The sequence below is a fragment of the Plectropomus leopardus genome, chromosome 3 (assembly GCF_008729295.1).
Source record: "Plectropomus leopardus isolate mb chromosome 3, YSFRI_Pleo_2.0, whole genome shotgun sequence".
NCBI classification, from domain to species: domain Eukaryota; kingdom Metazoa; phylum Chordata; class Actinopteri; order Perciformes; family Serranidae; genus Plectropomus; species Plectropomus leopardus.
Genome location: NC_056465.1, coordinates 16,126,868 through 16,148,289, shown reverse-complemented (window position 1 = coordinate 16,148,289; position 21,422 = coordinate 16,126,868). Strand labels below are relative to the sequence as shown.

The window sequence follows — 21,422 nt, the reverse complement described above, 5'->3', positions numbered from 1 at the left end:
AAAACAGTCAGTAATGTAAAAGTGAAATTAGCTCTTTGTAGAACAGTATCTGTAGCGTGTGTAACAGCTTGAGAACAAAATGCAGTTCATGCGAAAACATTCAAAGACAACAGATGAAAACACCAGCAACATAACTAAAATATTAACTTTTTCCAGATAAAATCTCTAACCAAAAAATTGCGGCAAAACCGGCATGTTGTTTAGTTTGAATATTAAGACTTTTGAGTTTTTCCAGTGAGGTTTTGAATCTTTTTCATCTGCTAAAGAGGTCACAAAGTTTCCACAACACACAGAAGAACATGTAATCCTTCAGTTTAAGTGTTTGACAACATGAAAATCCCCCAAAACTGGGGCTGGAAGGTTTTCACGCAACGGAAGCTGACTTGCTGTCCTCCATCGTATGATGCTGCATGTGGGAAACACTTGACCGCATTAGTCAGAATACACTAATTCAAATAAAAATATGGGGAACTGCATGCGTATTTGTTTGTCATGAAGCCATGGGTGTGTGTGTGTATGTGTTTCCACCCTGTAAAACATATGCACTAACGATGAATGCAATCACATAAGATCACATAGGATTCACTTTTAAGTTGTTGATGCTCTAAGTGAATTTTAATGAATAAAATGAGTGTCAACTACCAACATGACAAAAATCATCTAAAAACTAGACTTTCTATCGTCTAAAAAGTCTGGTTGTGTCGAAAACAAGCTAATCTTTATGTCTCTGTAATGTAATGTAAAATTCATGTGTGGGTGATTCCCACTCAGCAGTGTTTAAACATACACCAGAGGACAAAATCTGGTTATTTCAGCTGTGTTTTAGATTTGTGGATTTAGACTGAGAATCTGCTTCAGTAAGCAATATTTTAGATCACCATTAGCCTATTCTGATGAGTCATTCATCACAGATCTGACCTGAGTTTGGCAATCAGGCATTGAGGCTTCACCAAGTCAACCAACCCGTAAATACGATCAACATTGCAGGTTACGTCTTGTGAGTTTGTGGATTTAAGCATGGCAGTGTTACAGTTTGCACTTGGTTGGTATTTTATAAGATATTTTTTCAACTCAATATGTTTACATGTCAGTAGTTTGGACTGAAATGCAGAATTTCTCCCCCAGAATTTTATTTCTGGCACTCAGAAACTCTATTTAACCTTCATGATGGAAAATGCAATGTACAGAAAATATTTTCCACTAAGCTTGATCAGAGACTTTATTTTTTATTTCAGGTCAAACTTTTTGTTTCAGTGACCCAGAGCACTAAAGTTAAAGAGGATTAACCTTAATGCTGTCATGGATTGATCACTGAACTGGTCTACAGGGCACAGTGTCAGGGGCCACCTGGCCTTTACCTGCAAAATGTCACTCTAGTTCAGTGGTTCCCAACTGGTAACGGGAAAAAGATTTCTCATTAGTCATTTGTTCAAGGTCCACGCATTATAAATCAAGACATATTCAGTTTTATTTCACACAATTTAAAGAACACATTGGCTGAGAACAGTCAATAAAATATATTGCAAGTATAAACAGGAATGGCAATTCAAAATAAAAGCTATGTGCCAGAAATTTACCCTACTTTAAAATAAAATGCATTTTTACAAACAACACATTTACGTGTCACAAGCTGTCCATTCAGAATGGACCCACGACCCACTTATAGACTGCGACCCACCAGTTGGGAACCACTGCTCTAAGTACGCACTTACCATAGAAGAGAGTCAAAATGGCCACAAATAGATGCAAAAAACTGGAAAGAGACACAAAATAACTACAAAAATAGGGAACACAACCACAAAGGGACACAAAAAGACCAAGAAGACAAAATCAACTCAAGGAGATACACATTGACTTCAAAGGGGCACAGCAACCGCAAGGAGACACAAAATGATCACAAAGAAACACAAAACCTCACAAAGATGTGAAGACTACAAAGACACAAATGACAAAAAAAGGCAAAACCAACACAAAGTCTGTGTTTCTTGCCCCTGTGTAAAAGGTGGTGGGGTGTAGTGCGAATCTGTGCCTTGGTTCCAGTTGTCTCGCAACCCACCTATGCCTATTGTACATCAAGCTAAGTGGCTTTAATGAGTCATGGAGGAAATCCGCTCCAAAAACCGTCAGCCTGACGTGATGACACACACGAATACGGTCACATCACAGGGTGGAGCATCCTTCAAGCTCAGCCTGTGTGTGACATGTCTTTAGATTTCTTCTGTTGGGAAATGTGGCTGTAATTTTGATCTCACAGTTGTTGTTCTTCTTAAAAAGGAAACTTGAACGGCCCTTAGGCCTGTGGTGATAGCAATCTACATGACCCTTTCCTGTCTTTGGTAGTTTTTCAACAGGGATCGAATGTGGTATTTCATGTCCTCAGGTTACTAAACTCTCTGCCAACTGACCTAAATAGTTTGGGGTTGCTTATTATTTAGAATCCTTCTCATTTAGAGGAGATTTTGAGGAGAGCACTGTGTAATCTGACATGAAACTCTTCCTGTTTTCGGAGGTTTTCAACATATTAGCCTCGCTTCCTGAGAAAAACGCAGAGAAGCTTCTTTGTAACCTAAATATCATGTCACAAGTCATCTAAGTCATAAATATTTATCTGAGAAAGTGCGTCGCTAGAAGTTTGATCCCTGTGAAAAGCCTGATAGTTAGAGAGAGACAAGAACATGACTTTCTCTGTATCCTCTTACACTGTTTTCAGCCCTCTGGATAACATTTCTAACTAAGTCAAAGGAAAAAGTGGAAGAAGTATTCAGATCAATCACTTAAAGGAATACTTTTTTGTTTGTAAATACAGTTATTTTCCAAGAGTTGGAGAACAACACCTCCAACATCTACGCCTAAATATAAATATGGTTAGCTTTGCTCAGGACTGGATGAAACTGCTAACAGCTAATAAAACATATGCCTACCAGCACCTTTAAAGCTCTTTAAATTTTATTTTTGTAATTAAGAATGAGATCAAATGTGCAGAGTACACTGAAATTTTACTTGGTGATACAGCACAGTGAAACCAGAAAGCTAAAAAGCTTAAGTCAAAAATTTCAAAAAGCTAAATACAAGAATTATGTACAGTTGAGAAAAACTGCTACATTAAGCTAAACTGTTTGGCACTGTATCCAAGCCAAGAATATAAAGATTTTCACATATTGCCCATATTGTGAAAACAACAATTTTCCCATTTTACCAGGCGTTGTGTGGTAGAGTATTTATTGCCACAAAACATATTCCAGTAAAAGCCCACTGGCTGGTTTCAGGGACCCCGTGCAAAATATAATGATGCTGACATACTGTATGTGGTATGCCAGCCTGTTATCATCCCCACTTTATCAAATAATGAGGCTTTGTCACGCCCCTCTGTATGTATATAGTTGCCAAAAGCACCCTTTAGCAAGTTTATGAGACACACAGAGCTTTCAACTAACTTAAGTGTAAATCCAAAACTGATATAACATAAAAAACAAAAAAGACCTCATAGGGGGTGGGTTGGAGGATAGGTGGATTGGTCAAACAAAACAAAACTTTCACCCAGGAGACCACAGTTAGTCTCTTTTGTGAAATCAAAAGTTAAAAACGTTTTAATGTGACATTACGTACTTTACAAAATCGACGAGCAATGATGTCACTCACGTGACGCATTGCCGTTAATTGTTATGTAACAAACTTACATACTTATTTTAACCCAAAACTTGATCTTTTTTCTTAACCTACAAAGTAGTTTTGTTGCCTGAACCTACCCTCAATTGATTAACAACATTGACCACATCACAGCTGTGCATCACACAGAGACACTAAAGGGTGCCTTGTGCGTGGCAATGAGACGCGACAAAGTGTTGGTGTTTGACAACCTGGCAATGAGAACACGTTGGGTATGCTCTGCATCAAGTGGGTACACAAAAGCATCAAATACATGCACAATGCACCAAGAGTCATAGAGTTAAAAAGGGACCCATAAATCAACTTTGCCCTGGAGCCTCCTGGCAGATTAATCTGGCCCTGATTTTAGCAAGTAATTGAGGTAGCAGCAAGATAAATGTAGTAGGCGAAAAAGTAAATATTTCATTCTGAAATGCAGTAAAGTGAAAGTGTAAAGTCTAACAAAATGTAGCTCGTAATTCCACACTCAAGTTGATTTATTTGGACCTCAATCTTTTACTCTGTTAAAACTTCATGGGCCATGAAGTTACATAAATGAATTAAGTACTAAACTTAATTCAGTGGACTCAGAGGTCAAAGTTTAAATGAGGATGGAGACTTTTTTATGAAGACAAACTCCAGTCATGATGTACCTGGCTGATTAAAAGGACATGAACTGTGGTGTATTTTGTTTTTGCATCGGATGAATAAAGGGTCTCATTAATAATGAGAGACTAAACAGTCAGTTGTGCTTTTAAGGAGCACTCCATGGATTTTATAAATAACTTTAAGTTTACTCAGCACAAGGAGTACTACTTAACCTTTTAAAACAGCCATGTAACTTCTTTTGTGACTCTGAAGGGAGATCTGTCAAGTCTGAGAAAATAACCTTGATGATGTCATAGTGATGTCACCAGGATTAACTGGGCTTTGGTCTACATTTTTTAACAGAAAACCTGTATGACAAACTAGAGTTTGATAGAAGGTGAGCAGGGGGAGTTTAATGGAAGACGTCAATAAGTTTCAATTCGGGAAATGTAGTATCCACAGTTTTTATCCACACTAGGGAGTACATCTCCTCCTCAGGACAAACTGTAATGTTTATCCCCTGACTTTTAATCTAGAGCCATCATGTGGTCAAATATTTCATTTATCCGAACAAAATACCAAAGCTAATGACATTTCCTTGAGCCCTCGTTATTCATGCTAACATGCAAAAATGAGATGGCGGTCGTGGTAAAATTATAACTTCTAAAAAACCAGTTCCCAACCTTTTTCCTTGAGGGACCCCTTTTCTATCTCTGAGTGAACTGACAACTGCTGAAGTAACATATTTAGGGTTATTTTATATAACATTCACAGCATAACAATTACAGTACAGAACAACTGATATATTTTACAATAAACCAAAATAGGGACACAAAAATGCAGGGGGGTTGTATTAAATTATTGAATTTTAAAGTTTTTATGTTTAATAATAATCCAAACCTTAGAAATAACATTTTCATATATTCTTTTCTGTCTTTGCAGAAATGGATAAATGTTGAGACACAGGTCTCCTATATGTATATTTTTAAACATTTTTACAACTCCAAAGATTGGACTTATGACCCCCTGTAAAGCTTTAGTGACCCATAGTGGGGGTTGGGACCCCCAGGTTAGGAACCAGTCAGTACTCTCCACACTTTTCATATTCCCCTCTGTTGTCATTTTCAATCCAACCACCAGATGCCCTCAGACTTTTCCTCATTTTCTCATCACCTGACTGCCTCACCCATATACACACCTGCATGTTTTACCTTATCATCAACAGCCACAGACTCACAGGTCCACTGATACTCTGTCAAAGCTGCCATGTGCAATATGCCTTTCCTTTCTATCCCCTCTTTTTTGTTTTCTGTAGATTTGTTATCTGAGATCTCATCAGCATGATCATTTTTGGACTTGTTTCCTCCCCCTCTGGATTTGTTTGTGCCTTTCGACTTAATTCCCAAGTTCTGGCCTTCATTACTCTGAAAGCTAATGCACCTCCAGTTTTTCCAACAAATCCGTTAGCCTCTGTCATTCTGCCTCTATTTTCTGTTTGGGTTCTTCTGTTGTTGGCTGCATTCGCCTTACAGGGCCACTAGCTTGGCCGTAGACTCTTGATTCAGTCTGTCCCTCATTTATATGGAAATGAAGATGTTAAATGATATACATGATTAATTAAATGTGTATGTGTGTGTGAAACATTTACATGATGCAGAAAATGCACAAACTGGTACAAAAAAGTCCCAGAATGCAGGAAATTAAGTATTTGATTGTCAATATTTTCTGATGGAGTACCCCAAATCCCCAATTTTATATGTGAGCTCCTCCAGTCCGCACCTTAAAGTATCCTTGGGCAAGATGCTGTACCCCAAATTGCTCCTGATGGTTATTCCTTCAGCTTGTGAGTATATAAGAATGATTTACTGAGTAGCTGGTGGCACCTTGTACGGTAGCCTTGGCCACCAATGCGTGAATGGGTGAATGTAACATGTAGTGTAAAAGTGCTCAAACTGATCATAAGACTAGAAAGGTGCTATACAAGTGCAGATCCATTTACTATCCATGAGTCCCTCCCAATGGTGAAATGAAACCCACATGGGATGTTACATAACATCTTCAAGTGCAATTATTCTCAGAGCAAGATGTTCTTTTTCTCTCCATCAGGTTCTTGAACTGTTACCCATCAAGTGCTACCTAAATATTTAACAGTTCTAAACAGCCCTTTATTAGCATTTACTGTTTCTGGTCCCTCTCAGCCATCGTTTCTGCAGAGGTTTTAAGCTAGCTCAATATTTTATTTTAGCAGCACGACTCATTTAGCTCAACTGTTATTTTAAGAAAATACCACCCAAGCCTGTCTTTGAGGGAAACACATAACCTCACCACTCGTCCCCCCAGAGGGACAGCACCATGTCCTGGATATCCTCCCTATCAGAGCCTCTTCAGTCTGATAAATGAGTTCCCATGCATTTGGGACTCCCAGCGGATGTTAATATATAACCAGTGAATTTGCAGCTTGACCTTTGACTCTAAGAAGTTTTAGGTTGTGAGCCAAGCCAAGCAGTGGGGTCAGAGCAGAGACACACTCCCAGCAGGTGAGGCGGATCAAACTGTTTCTCTTCTGCTTTCTAGCAAAAAAAACCCCAAACAGATTCAGATGTTTCTTCTTTGCTCTTTGACAGTTTTAAATGTCTGACATTCTTTGATTTTTTTTCTGCATCAACAGTTCTGACTTTTCTCAAAATGCCAAACTGATGTGGACCATTCTTTTGCAGCAAACAGGCGATCACTACATTGCTCTCACTGCATCCTGAAGCCCTGCAGCCTTGAATTTCTAAACAGAGCTCGTCATGATGGAGACGGAGCAAATGGCTGCGAGTTGTCATGAAGCGGGCCAGACTTCTGTCAGGAACTGGCGGTCCTCCAGCACAAGAGGTATGACTTTTTAGCTGTTGTTGACTGTCAGGACTGAATCTCAGACAAAAAATTAAACTTTTTGACCGAGCTACCTTTTGACCAAGTTATACCAATTTATGACCAGAGAAAAACCTGGTGAATGCACAGTTTCTTACCTTTTCTTCAGACATAGTTGGGCAGGCTGCTTCAAGTCTAGTAGTTACAGCATAATCAAAATGTATTATTTCTGTGTTATTTTGTGTGCCCTTACTTTTGTCAAAAAATTATAAAAAGAAATGCATAATTTTGCTATCTGAAATTTCAAATTCACCCATAAAACTTGACATTAATATGTCCACCATCTCTGAGGACACAAAACAGAGCAGAGCAGCTATTTTCTCACAATAACAATTCTCTCCAGGTGTAATCTATCAGGTTTTCACAACAACAGTATCATAATAGAAAATGTTATAGTGGCATTATTTTTTAGCCTGGCTTTATTTTTAACCTTGCTGGCTGTAAGTGGACTTGATTTATAAAGCCAAATCCAAAAATAGAAAATGATGTAGGATCCAGTGTACTGGGAGTCTGACTTTGAGTCATTTGCACAAATTGCAAAAAAATGATGCTGTCTGTGTTTGTTTTTTTTCCCTTTCTCAGTCATAATCACACACACTCACAATCTAAAAAGTGTGCCCCCTGCTTTGCCTTCTGTCTGAACACACACAGTTACTAAAAGCGCAAGAGCGCAAAACTTTGCCCAAGGCCAACTGTGAAGGCAGCTTTTGGCGTAGCATCTGAGTCCATGACAAATTTCTCTTTGGAAACAATAAATCGTATCGTATCGCATCGTATCGTATCGTATCGTATCGTATCGTATCGTATCGTATCGTATCGTATCGTATCGCATTGCATTGCATCGCATCGCATCGCATCAGGATTATCCAGCATGTGCTGCTTTGACTTTGACCCTTCTTTTTAAAATGTGTCTCTTTGAGTTCCTGCAACTTTATGGAGGTTTAGAACTAAATCATTGGAGTACCCTTTGAATTCATATAAATGATTATTTTTAATTTTTCAGGGTTTTTAATAAGAGAAGATTTACTCTTAAGTGAGTTCCTTTTGCCTTGTTTGGTGACAAAACTGTGTGTGAATAAATCACACACACACACAAACACACACACGAAAGCAGTACATTATATAACTTGTAGTGCAGGCTACAGCACAGTTCAGTACTGTACGTCCTGTTGTTTGTTAGTATCTGATGGGAAACGGGAGCATGTTCAGGTGTTTATTTTCTGCTTTGTCCTTGTTCCTCCTTCATGCACCACTGGATGGTGTACAGCTGTTCCAGCTGTTTGAGAGGCACACTGCTGATGTCATGTGTTGAGTTGTAGAGTAGTATCTTACTGGAAATCCTTTAACACATTGCAACTTGATGTCAGACCAGATAAATGTTTATGCAGTGTGGACAACAGCTCGTATATCCTCAGGTATTTTAATTTGTAAACAGCTGATTGGTCAACAAAGTGGTTCCCTTTCTGACTCTGTAAACTTCAAAAATATAAATCTTACACAATCTGTTTTAAACACTTCTCAGACATGTTAACCATTTGCCATCATAGGCTATGAAGACTTTATGAGAATATGATCACTTTGGGCAAGAATATATTACAATTCAGCATCTGTAAAAACAGCAGTAAACCTCCCAAGTCATGCTTTTATGATGAAATAGTGGAGAGCTAGTAAAGCCTCTGACATCAGATGCTGTTTTCTCACCATACTTTGGTTGTTTTTAGGGGGTTAGAATAAGGTGGCAGGTAAGTTAGAAAATAATTTATTTAACACCTTTCTCGTCTTGATATCACACAATTCTGTAGAATAATAGATTAAATGTAATGTCATATGAAAACTCAACAATGGTAAAAGGTTTAACACTGCTTTAAATCTTAGATATAAAGTTCAGTCGAAGTTCGTCTTGCGAAAATCCTGTCTAATTATGTTTGTATGCAACTAATTTGTGACAAAATGTACTTATATCCACTCAACTGGTCATACTGATGAGCTGCTGTAGTTCACTAATGCTCGAGTGCTTCAACACACAGAGCGTTAAAAGTGATCAGAGGCATTTTGTATTGGATTCTGAATTAGCTGAGAGGCAGAGAGAGTCAAATCAAGAGACACATCACGAGTCCTTTTGAGAGACATGATCAAAAGACTTCCAGAGGCAATGGAGAAAATGTGTGATCTTACTTTTGTCTAGTTTAGTTTGTTTTACTGGCAACATGAGTGTATTTATAAAATACAACATATCAGACTTTGTGTGCCTTAGAACATTAAAGTCATGGACTTATTTATGTTGTTTATTCTGGCATGTTTTACAAACCAATGGATACCAAAGATATAATTAAAACAAAAAAAGGAGAAATTATGTAATTATTCTTTAAAAATCAGACTGGGTAGAGGGCCAAGTCTTTGCACTCAAGTTACAAGTAAATTCCTAAACTTTGAGTTTTGAGTCCTAACCAAGTCATAACGCACTCTTCACCAACAATAATTCCATTTTCACAACAGAGCAACATATGACATTTACAAATATAATAAATGCTTTTAAAAAAATGTATTTATGTTAGAGCAATTTGTTTAAAGTTGTGTCTCATCTATTTTCCACCTTCACGTTTTGCAAACTGCAGCTCATTTTTTGTTGGCTACCATGTAGATTTTAAACGTGAACAAGATTATCTTTGGTATCATTTGTTCTAATTGGTGGTCATGTGTCTGACTCGAGTCCAGCACATGTGACTAGAGTTCACACCTGTGGTAGGTGGGACACCCCAAAAAATCTCATCATAAAACAAAAGTTGTTTGACTTTTGATTTTGACCTTTGGACTTGAATTGTTGTACTTTTACTGATATAATAAAAACAGACATTTTAAAAGAAGCCTTCAGTAGTGTTGTAAGTTCTTGGGGGACAGAAATAATTTTATTTGCATTACAAACATCAGTGAGTTAAAGAGTAGGCCCAAAACAAGTCGTTAGATATCAGTGTAATTCATCCTGCAGCCACTGCCTGTTACAAGAGAAAATACACCACTAAAGTTTAACACTGTCAACATTACATTCATAACCACCTAGATCAGAAACCCAACACAGCTGTAACAAATTGACATAACAGGAAATATGATGTGTGAGAATATAAATTATCTGTCATTAAACTTTCTTTTTTAGAGGTTTTTGGCCTTTGGTGATCATCGGCTCGGGTCACTGACTGACTTTGTATTGGACTGTGAAACGCAGACGTGCTGAACATTTAACTAAACAGTGACTGAAAGCCAGTAAACTCACTTACCCAATGTGAATGAAGCTGTTTAAGAGCTGACCTTTGTGACAGCAACGCACACTGACATTTCCATAATCACCAAATTACTGTTTTCATTCCAGGAAATGAGATGAAACATTGACCAAAGGACCAGTCAAACACTCACTCAGCAATTTGCCTACACACACAGCACACTACATACTTCTACTGATTATCCATTTACAAACACACACTAACTAACACACAAAAACACATTACACTCTGTACAAACAGAGGCATTACAGCAAAAGACAGAAGTGTAAACATATTAAAAACACAAATACACACGGACTTTATTCAGATTATGAGTTGCAAACATAATTAAGATACGATAAAGTTGCAAAAATATACAGAGACACAGATTCTTCTTCAGTGTTTGACCCTTCATCACTTTTTTGTGTTTCCCAGGAGCACCCAGAACTCCCAGTGACATCACGTCTCGTTTCCGTGGAGATGGGGTTCGCTACAAAGCCAAGCTGATTGGCGTGGACGCAGTACCCGACGCAGAGGGGGAAAAGATGTGCTGGGACTCAATGATGAAGCTAAAGGTCTGTGTCTTTGCAGCCAAAATAAATGTACCTTCTGTCTCCTCTTAATCAGAGCTGGTTAAAAGTCTGTGAGACGATCTTCTCGTCTTCTATAACAGCAGTCATTTTATCAGGAAAGAAAATTAAAGGTAAACATCACATGTCTGATATCATATGACCAGTGAGATTAAAATGTGTGGTCAGAGGCCAACTCTGTATTGGATGAGAACATTTTGGAGATAGACGATCTTCTATTTCACGGCAGTTGCATTAAACAAGCGCAAAGTCGTCATAGCTGAGACCCCCCCCCCCCCTTCTTTTGGCTATAGACATGAACAAAAAAAAGATGCAACTTCAAACACACACACATACACACACAATCACAGACCGACCAACCAACCTATCAAAGGAGCGAGTTCTAACTAAAAATATTCCGCTTAAAACAACAATACAAATGTCCTAGAGTGGCCCAGTCCAGATCCCAGTCCAATCAAGTATTTCTGGCTGGACTGGGAATGTACATATTGCCTGTTGCTAAATGTCAGCTGGATCGACCCCAGCTCCTGCCAGCCTGCAAAGCACTGGTTTCCATCTGGTGGGCTGCAGTCCAGAAGTGGGTCACGGGTCCATTCTTTATGGACCACAAGTTACTTGTGAACCTGTCAAGTTTGTAAAAAACAAGTACAGTAAATTTCTGTCACAGAGCCACTTTAGGTGTTGTTTATCTTCATTCTTGTTATACGTTTTAATTCTTTAAATTCTAAGCCAACGTGCTGTTTAAATGTTTAAAAATTAGATATGTCGTAAGTTATCAAATGTGTGGACCTTGAACTGATGATTAAGGAGAAATATGGACCCCATGGTTGGACCATTAGGGAACCACTGCTGTAAAGGATAAGCAGTTACAGAAAATGGATAGATATTTATATAAGAGGACTTTGTTGAAACCCTTGTTTTTTTTATTTGACATCAAATGTAGTTGCTATAGCCCGACATCATCCAAACACATTGTTAATGCAAATTAGTTTGGAACTACTTAAAGATTACCTGTGAATAGACCTTCAGCCGTGTAGAGCAGTCATATCCAAAGTCCTGCCCGGGGGCCGGTTGTGACCCTCAGAACTATTTTAAATGGCCCTCGGCTTATGTTTCAGATTTTACCATATGATTAACACAATACTTGTTAATGAAGATCAGTTTGTATATTTTGTTTTCATTCACCTCATGATAGCAAGACAATCATACAGTTTGCAGACATGCACCAGGTAGGAACTACATTGAATACTATTTTACTTAAAGATAGACAGTTGCATTTGTCTTATTCGTATGTAATTGTATTTTTTATTAACCCATATCAAAGCAAAACGCAGCTGCCCTCCAGGTATTTTCACATTATCTTATCTGGCCTCCATCAAAAACGTTTGGACACCCTGATTTAGATCAGCAAAACATGATACAGTGCTGATTAACAGACGTAGAGTGCAGCATGCAGAGATCAACCATTCATGGTGTAGCATAGCGTGTTGCTGTTTTTTTACTCAATCTAAAACGGGAGAGGCTAAAACAGTTTTTGATCGACTTGTTGATCTTGGGAAATGCCTCGACAGCACTCCTCTTTATAGTCATCCTCTCAAACGTGCCCATTATTAGATAAACGGCTATGATTGACTTTTCAGATTCTTAAGCTGCTGGAGGGCCAGATACATCTGCCAAAACAATTAAAACATGAACTCGCAGATTCTTCTGGTTCCCAGGCTACTTTTTCTGTGGATCTGTTTCCAAAAAGCCCCATTAAGTCAACTTTGATTGAATGTACAACAATGAAACATGAACATTTCCAAAGCGATGATCCCATTTTATAGGTTGCTAGTAGAAAACTTCAACCTCAGCGAAAGGTTCTTTTCTTGGAGTATTAACTACAGAAAATGATCTGGCTGCCATGGATGGAAAGGGAGTTGTGGGAAAATTCTTGGAGTGGTAAAGGAAGCTTCTGACCTGACATCCTGCCCATTTCTGTCATGTTCGAGACTTCAGGGACTTCGGGACTTTGCACAATCCAATGGGAGTGATATCATATGCAACAGCTTTCAAAAAAGACAAAAAAATAATTAACAAATGATAAAACAGAAATGATTCACAGCACCTGAACACTTCTCAGAGCGATGCTTCTCAAACTTTTGTATCCCCTCTGATTACTAAAACTGTCAAAAGAAATACCTTCCCCCCAGAAAATTAGAAATCACAGCTTAATGGAGCTTTTACTGGCACAGGGTTGTCTCCTACATTATTTCTTTGTTTCACAGACTGATCAGTTTTGTGTCATTGCATCCCAAGGAACATTAACTGGCTAATGTTGGCAAAACATGTTTGTCTCTACCTGACTGTGTGTTGAGATTTACGGGGTTGCAAATGTATGCATTTTAATCTTTTTTATATTATTTGAATTCTTTAGCGCAGCAAGATGGTAAAGTAACTAGCTTTGTAATTTGTGTTTTGTTTTTTTTAAAGTATTTCTTGATTTAATCAGGATGGCACCCTGATGCAGCTTGAGAATTGCTGTCTTAAAGGGATCTGAAGGTGAATCCATATCCCCATTTACTCTGCTGTGGTTGTACTCTGTTAAAGGCAGGAATATCACTTTGTTATTTCACCTCGGCCTTCTCTATAAAAGATGCAATCACAAAATGGGGGGACAAAGTGGTCTCACTAGCACGGTGTCTGTGTAAAAGGGACAACTGGCAGGACGGGATGATGGACGGGACAAGTGTGACCTTTTGATGACTTGGTATGCGGATGGCCCACTGCAGGAGATTTAAAAAACAGCTAGCAGCTAAAGAAGTAAGAAAAAGAATAGCTGCTCTAAATGTCCACAAGTTGGAAAAAACAAAGAGGTTCGAGAGCTTTTTACCCTCCAGGCAGAGGACAGCTCGTCACACCTCTTTTGCTTCTGCGATGCCGACATGCTATCTGAAATCACACACTGGAGCAGCATGATGCTGCTGTTGTATGGTTCTGTGTAAAATTTCAAAGCGGCACAAAGAAGGGACATCGTAGTGGCCCTATAGTGCGATCTCTGCATTTAAAAAAACACTCTTGGTGTCCGCTGGTAATATTATCAGAACAGACACAAAGTACATCAAAACGTAATAAAACACTTCGACAGTCATAAGGGGGTATTTTGCAAATAATCAGTAAGGAAAACATATCCTCACATGGTGGCTTTAACATAAATCATCATCAGTATGAACTTTATTTTCCCTTAATGTCTGCCACCACGATGTGAACTCCTCTGACTCTGTCCCTACTTTAAATAAATCAAAACTTTCCATTACTTTTTTTTCTTTTGTGTTAGGGCTTTGAGGCAGCAGCAAGGAAACAAGGGAGACACAAGCAAAGAGTTTGGCTGAAAATTTCCTCCAGTGGCCTGAAAATCTTGGATGAAAGGACTGGGGTGAGCTACACTGAATCTCCCAAATCTTTCAATTCCTCAGTGTGTTGTCCTGCAGCTGCAGCGCCCTCCTCAGGTTGATGCTTAATCAACCACAGCAAGCTCGTTTTCGGTTTTCCAGTTGATGAAAAACTAAACTGTTTCCTGCTTAACAGCTGTGTAACATTTGTAATCATTTTTATTTTTCCAGTGTAATTCTCTGGATTACTTCGGGAGGTAAAGCAGAATATTTTGTCATAAAACTGTTCTCCAATACTTGTCATTTTTAGTAAAGAAGAGACTAGTAAGTCAGTGTAGTACCGTAGTTTAGTGCACCACCAAAGAAACAATTTTGCCTCAGTTAACTCTTATAAACCTAATCAAATTGGCTACATTTTTTTTAATCACGGGAAGCAATTAAGAATTGCAAGCATTTTCAAGAAATTTGTAAAAAAGTTTTTAAAAAAAGTTAGTTATAAGAAATATTAAGACAGTTTTCTAAAGATTTTTCACTGTTTTGATAATATTTCTTTGCAATACATGGGACATTTTTGCCAAGTTTCTTGTTAGATTCTTCCCATGTTTAGGAGAGAAATCAAACCTGTTTTCTCAGGTATCAGAGGGGCAAATGCTTGTGAGAGCATAAGAAAAAATTATGTTGATCCAGGTGTTAAAGGTTTAAAAGTCAAGATCTACAGATAATTCTCTGAAAAGCATGAAGTTCATAATTTAGTACATTTTTTTGTCCAATAATAAACTGTAAACTATTTAAGAAGTGGGAGTTGGTTAAATAAGGAACAAGTGTTTCCATGTGAAATGAATACTGAACTTGTGGAAGTAGGTGTTTACAGATAATTGAAGTTTTGGTTCCACTTCTGCTCCTTCTTTTGGTCCAGTTTCTGGTTGCAGTGATACTAAACATTACTACAAAAGACACCATTTATCAGTCAGAAACTGTGAAATATGATTGTTTAAAGGGAGGGTCATGCATTTTGCCTAAGCTAGCCCCCTACTCTGATAAATAAAGTGCAGTTCCTTACCATTTTTTCAAAACTGTATTTAATATTTCTGTGTACTGGGTTTCCTAAACAGTCTTGGAATTGAATAAAAAAAATCCCAAAATGCCCAAAATTCATAACGGCTTGCCTGAACTTAACTAAGATTCTAAATCCTCTTTATGATCTGTTTTTCAGGCTGTGCTTCACGACCATGACAGGAGCAGGATCAGCTCTTTAAGGAGAGACGAGTCTGACTCCAGAGCTCTGGCCTACGTCTACCAATACCAAGACACCTACTGCCTCTTCTACATCAAGACAGCCAACCTGGTGACAACACACAGTGCTAAATGCTTCTTTTTGTGCTGTATATATTTTGTCACCCAGCAGTGAATGTGTTTTTCTCACAGTGTGACGTTTTATCTGTGTTCATCAGGCAGATCCAGTCCTACTTGACTTAGAGGATGTTTGTCAGATTGTGGACGAGGAGACGTGTCCAGCAGAACCTGCAGAAACACCGACACAAGTCAGAGAAAATTTGTTTATCAGTGGAGCTATGTATTCTTTGGTGTATGTGTTTTTATTTTTATTTATTTTTTTATTTTTTTGTCTTTGTTTGTTGTTTTGTTTGTTTTACAGGCCAGTTCCTTATTGCTTCTAAATGACAGTTCAGTCCCTCCAGATGAGGTAAATAAAAGAAGAAAAAATATTTTTATTCTTAAATGTTGAACAAGCCCGAAATCTTTTGCTGGTGTCTACCATTAAAAGTCTCATCTTGTATTTTGTTTCGAAATGAGAGAAGTCACATTTTGAACAACATTTTTAAAAATGCCATTATTTTCAGGGACCAGCTTTTAAGGATATATTCAGTCCAAGACCGGAGTCTTCCTCAGGACGATCAAACCAGGTCAAATAAACAAAACAACAACAAGAAACATAAAATCCCATGTAATTGTTTGAAGATGCTCTACTTCACCATAATCACGAGCCTTTCTGAGTATTTTTTCAAATGATATTGAAAAGTATAAGAGCAAACAACAGTGCCCACAACAACTGGAATATAAATCAGTTGACATTTAAGAATCAATGCTTTTAACTCAAATAAAGGTGGTTGTATTTGGACCTGACAAAAAAAAAGAAGTGAAAAAAGTGAATACATAAGGCAGTTTCAGTCACAGTGGCCTACGCAGGTCATGTGTACGCAGGGGCATTTCTAGGATTTGAGGACATTTTTATCTAAGTCTACATCTCTGTCGGGGGTTATCCTCCCCTGTGTGTGTGTTTTGTTTTTTTTTTTTATGAAGGACCTATTTTGATTATTTTTTCAATGCTCTCTGGCACCCTATTTACATTAAAAGAACAAAATTGTGAAGAAGTTAATTTCTGTGCGAATTAGAAAATGGTTACCTGGCCAAATCTGTCCCATAAGTTGCGCATCACTTGTGTAGCGGTGTATGGCAAGTAAAACATGAGCTAGTTTTCCAGCTGCTCACCCTATCAGATCCTCAACAATGTGAATATATTGGAGAATTTAATGCAGAATTTCTAATTAAGTTAGATTTGCATTTTATTTACATGAATTGTTATTCATGTCCATTAAAGTTTTCTATAAGAGATCTATTAATGTGGCTCTTAACAACGAGAGTGCTGTAACTAAACCACAGCTAAAGAACAGCCCACCACCTGACAGTTGGTTAAAATGATTGAGAAAATGTATTTTATTCAACTATTATGAAATATAGACTGTAGTGTTTCTCTGTTGCTCTGTCTGCAGACCTCTTCCAGTAATGAGCTGATGGAAGTCTTCTCCGTCCAGATGGAGGAACCAATGATGCCCAGCCAAAGCCCATGCACCAGTCAGCCAGGTAAGTTTCAACATAAGACCAGGAACTGACTCTGCACTAAGGCTCTTTTGTTGGGGTTAGCCATAATTCGGTCCTTTCACCATGTACAATCTCAAACATTTTGTCTGTAGAGTTAGATGGGGCCAGCACACAACCTGGATGGAGGCTTGATTTAGGGCAAAATCATTTATTTCCTCTTGTCTCTCAAAACTGTTGTCCACATTTTGCTCTATTTTTATGCCTCCACGCTGGCTGGAAGCATTAATGTTTTTGGGTTGTCCGTCTATCCTGTTCTCGTGAACATGACATTTCAACAACACCTTGAGGGACTGTCCTCCACATTTGGCACAGACTTCCAATTAGACTCAATGATGAACTGATTAGAATTTGATGGTCAAAGCTCAACTGGTCACTAGGAAGAAATTTCATCAAGTTTGGCACAGACGTTCACGTGGGGTCAACATGAAACTGATTCGAATATGGTGATCAGAAGTTTAGGTTACTTTGACGTCTTAAAACAAGTTTTTGGCGATAACTGAAGAAATCTCACACAAATCATTACAAAATTTCACACAAACGTCTAACAGGATAAAATAAAGTGATGGCATTTTATATACAAAAGGTTAAAGGTCAATTTCATTGTGTTTACACATGCTCTGAAAAAAAAAAAAAAAAATTTTCTGGCCATATTCAGTATCTCAGGAACAGAAGGGGAGACATTTGGTTGAATATTGAATTGGTGACACTAATCTTGGGTACACACCTTGAAACTGTGCTGATTCTATAGATCTGCTGTTTTACTGGGTTGAAGATGTGTGTGAAACATCCATGTTTTAGAATATGTAGGAAGCACTGTCAACTGTCATGGCTACATATAAGTCTGGACAGACATGGATTTACACTGTAACTGCAACTTTACCTGTTTTCCTGGAGGTGAGTTAAAATGTGAAGCCAGTTTACTTTATTTTTTTTCTTTTAAAGTCCAAGCAGTATATTTTCATAGGTTTTTATGAACTGCCAACCAAGCATATTATAAGCTCTTTTCTGACACATTCCTGACCATCCCGGAAGCAATTTTTTAGAGATTTTTTTTTTGTGCTTTTATTGCCTTCAATGGACAGGACAGTTTTAAGTGTGAAAGGGGGAGAAAGAGAGGGGTCGACATGCAGCAAAGGGCCGAGGCCAGAATCGAACCCGCGGCTGCTGCAGCGAGGATACAACCTCTGTATATGGGGCGCCGCTCTATCTATTGGGTCACCAGGTGCCCTAGAGGCAAATTTTTTAAATCTTTAAAATCTATTTTTTTGTGTTACTTTTCAATAAATTGTGATAAACTTTATTCAGATTACCAAGTGCTCTTCCTATTTTTGCCCCTTTTTTCTGTTACTGTGTACATTTTATAAATAGTGAGGACAGAGGTTATTTCAAGCCATATTTGTGAAACATCCTCAGTTTGTATACTTGACTGGATTGTGTTCAACTCCACTGACCAACTATTTAGTCATGTTTGTCCACTCCTGGACACTCATGAGTCCTTTTTCCAATGGCATTAAAGGGAGGATTTGTACAGAGATAGAGCTCAGAGTTTATTTGTTTGATATTGTCATTATGCAAATAAATATCATTAGAAACATCAGGCTGTTCTGCCATAAAACTACAGGACCATCAGACAAACACTGAAAACTTCCCCCCTTCAGACCTCAGCGTGACTCACTGTTGGCATCTCTTTCCTGTTTTACTGAATCAAAGCCTCACACACCTTAACAGTGTGTGAACACACACATACACACACACACACACACACACACACACACACACACACACACATACACACACACTGCACTGTTGTTTTGTAATTGTGTTTGCATCTAAAAGTGCAGTGCAGCTAAAAACTTCATTCACATCTTTATTGAACTTTAATTAACAATATTTCAGTCTGCAGCAGATTAAAACATAATTGTTTATAATATACAGCAACTGATATATAATGAGATGAGATCAGGCAGTAAATAGGATAGAGTAAATAAATGTGGAGCCTTACACTGATACCCTACAGCTGTCCAGCTGTTGCTCTTCAATTTACCTCTGACCTTTGACGGGGAGAGAAATACACATAGGGACCCTTGATGTATACAGTATTTTCCCATGATCTTCCTGTTCATGTTTAATATCTGCTCTGGTTGGGAGTAATGCTATTCCCATGATACAGCTGACAAAGAGTCACTTTTTAATATTACAGAGGAATGTGTCTTTTTTTCTGTGTGATGAAATAAATAATCCCACCGACTGACACTCTCAGCATATGCTTAGTTCCCACACTGAAAGACTGAATTATTTAAAACTCGAGGAAAAATGATAAAATCACCATGTATGGAACTAAAGAAATAAACCATAAACAGTATTTTTCTTAGAACCGAAAACAGTTTTGTCTCCAGAATGAGTTAAAGTGCGAGCAGGCAGCGGTGTGACGTTCACAGTTAACATTTGTGGTAGTGCAATATCCACCTTCAACAACAGAGGGTTCATTTTACATCCTGTCTCTTTGTGTTGATCCTTAATTATCAGTCAAAAATGAAAACAACCTCTCCCTGATTTTGATAACAATTAAATGACTAATCGTTTCTGCACACCAAGTGTTTAATAGCTCTGTTTGGCAGACCATGACAATATTTTGTCAGTATGACTGATCATTTAACAAAAATAGTGCTGACTTGATACTTTTGTCCATATAGTGTATTCATTAGTGGTGCGTTATTGTCCACAGTGTGTAGTCATAAATTTGCCTTGTCTATTGTTCCTGGAAATAGCTTCAGCACATGCTCAGTTCCCACTCTGAAATTACCAAACAGCCAGCTGTTATCAAACTACGGATATAATCCAGCATTGCAAGGGGACATAACTGTGTCATGGCAGGTGTTTTGCTCAGGACTTAGGGTAGTTCAGTGTTGAGTCTGAATTTTATTTGGATGAATGGTGAGAAAGCTGCAAGCACTAGCACCAGAGGCCAAGTTATCAGTCCACTCTAAACAGGCGCATTTTGATCAGGCATTAATTGTGCAGCCAGAGCAGATGTTTTAAAGAACCTCTACTTTTATCTTCTTGTCTTTCAGGGACTCCACAGTCCCCACAGTCTCCCCAGGCAATGCTCTCCACCTCTCAGATCCTCTCCATGTTCCCCACACAGCCAGTGGGAGGCTCTCCGTACTCCTCTCCACCGTACTCTCCCACCACCATGCCCTGGGCCCAGCAGGGGCCTCTAGGAAATTCTCAGTGGGCAGGTCCAGCTGTGGCACCTTGGCCCACAATTCCTGGCAATATGGCAGCTTGGGCACCAGCAGGCATGGCAGCACCACCTACAGGCAGCCAGATTCAGGCAAACGGCCCTCAGCCAGGTGTCATGGGAGGAGGAAGCACACCTGCCTCACCCACTGCTGTCATCGGATACCCCAGCTCTTTAAACTCCCACTACGCCCCCGCTGGAGCAGCAGCACCTCTGCAGCCAGTGTTGCCCAGCTTGGACTTGGATCCCCTCCTGTGAAGAAATGGTCAGAATGGGAACATTTTTATCTAATTGAAAATTGCTGCTCATTAAGAACCACAAATGTTTAATTTTAGTGACATTCACTTTTCCTTTTATTTACAAGTACAATCAAATATTTGCTGCTATTCATGGAAACTAAAAACAATCAAACATGTCTGTCAGTTACAGTATATGTAATGTCTGTTTAAACTGTAAAATATAACAGTTTCACTGCTCATGTTTCTCATGAAAATAAATAGTTGAAATCAAATAGTAACATTAACATAGATGGTAGCAATGATACTGTTCATGTTTTATTACTACTGCTCATATTCTGCTTTACAAGTTTTATCTCATAGTTTAATTAACTTCGTTTTACTTTTTTTCAAAATATTGCTTTTTTTAAAAAATCAAATCCACCATGATTTGTTCTGTTTTTAAAACACTTTGCTCATACACTCCACATGCAGAATAAAATAAAATACAAAACATACAAGCAAGGTTCTTCAGCTCGACATTGTTTTATTTTTCTTCAAACTATGGAATTTGTCTTTTGTTTTAGTTTCTTCTCTCTAATGTTTTTCTTCAAATAGAAGAGAGAGAATGTCTCAAACATTTGACCAGAAAGACAAAAGAAACAGATAACTTTGCTTTACTTGAAAAAGTTGTCACATTGCTT

At 38.3% G+C, this 21,422-nt stretch overlaps 1 protein-coding gene across 1 annotated transcript; it reads left to right on the top strand.

Annotated features, from left to right (window-relative positions):
• Positions 1–7,028: 7,028 nt before the first annotated feature.
• LOC121963266 (disabled homolog 2-like) lies at positions 7,029–20,761 on the top strand. Its single transcript, XM_042513584.1, has 9 exons — positions 7,029–7,110; positions 10,839–10,978; positions 14,310–14,408; positions 15,578–15,709; positions 15,816–15,905; positions 16,019–16,066; positions 16,224–16,286; positions 17,154–17,244; positions 20,334–20,761. Exons 1-9 carry the CDS (start codon positions 7,029–7,031, stop codon positions 20,759–20,761), a joined length of 1,173 nt encoding a protein of 390 aa, XP_042369518.1.
• Positions 20,762–21,422: the final 661 nt, after the last annotated feature.

Bases quoted from the DNA above. Each gene is read 5' to 3' on its own strand.
- LOC121963266 (XM_042513584.1), top strand. From the start codon at position 7,029: ATGGAGACGGAGCAAATGGCTGCGAGTTGTCATGAAGCGGGCCAGACT. The intron at 7,111-10,838 runs GTATGACTTTTT...TGTGTTTCCCAG, and splicing joins GCGGTCCTCCAGCACAAGAG to GAGCACCCAGAACTCCCAGT. The intron at 14,409-15,577 runs GTGAGCTACACT...TCTGTTTTTCAG, and splicing joins TCTTGGATGAAAGGACTGGG to GCTGTGCTTCACGACCATGA.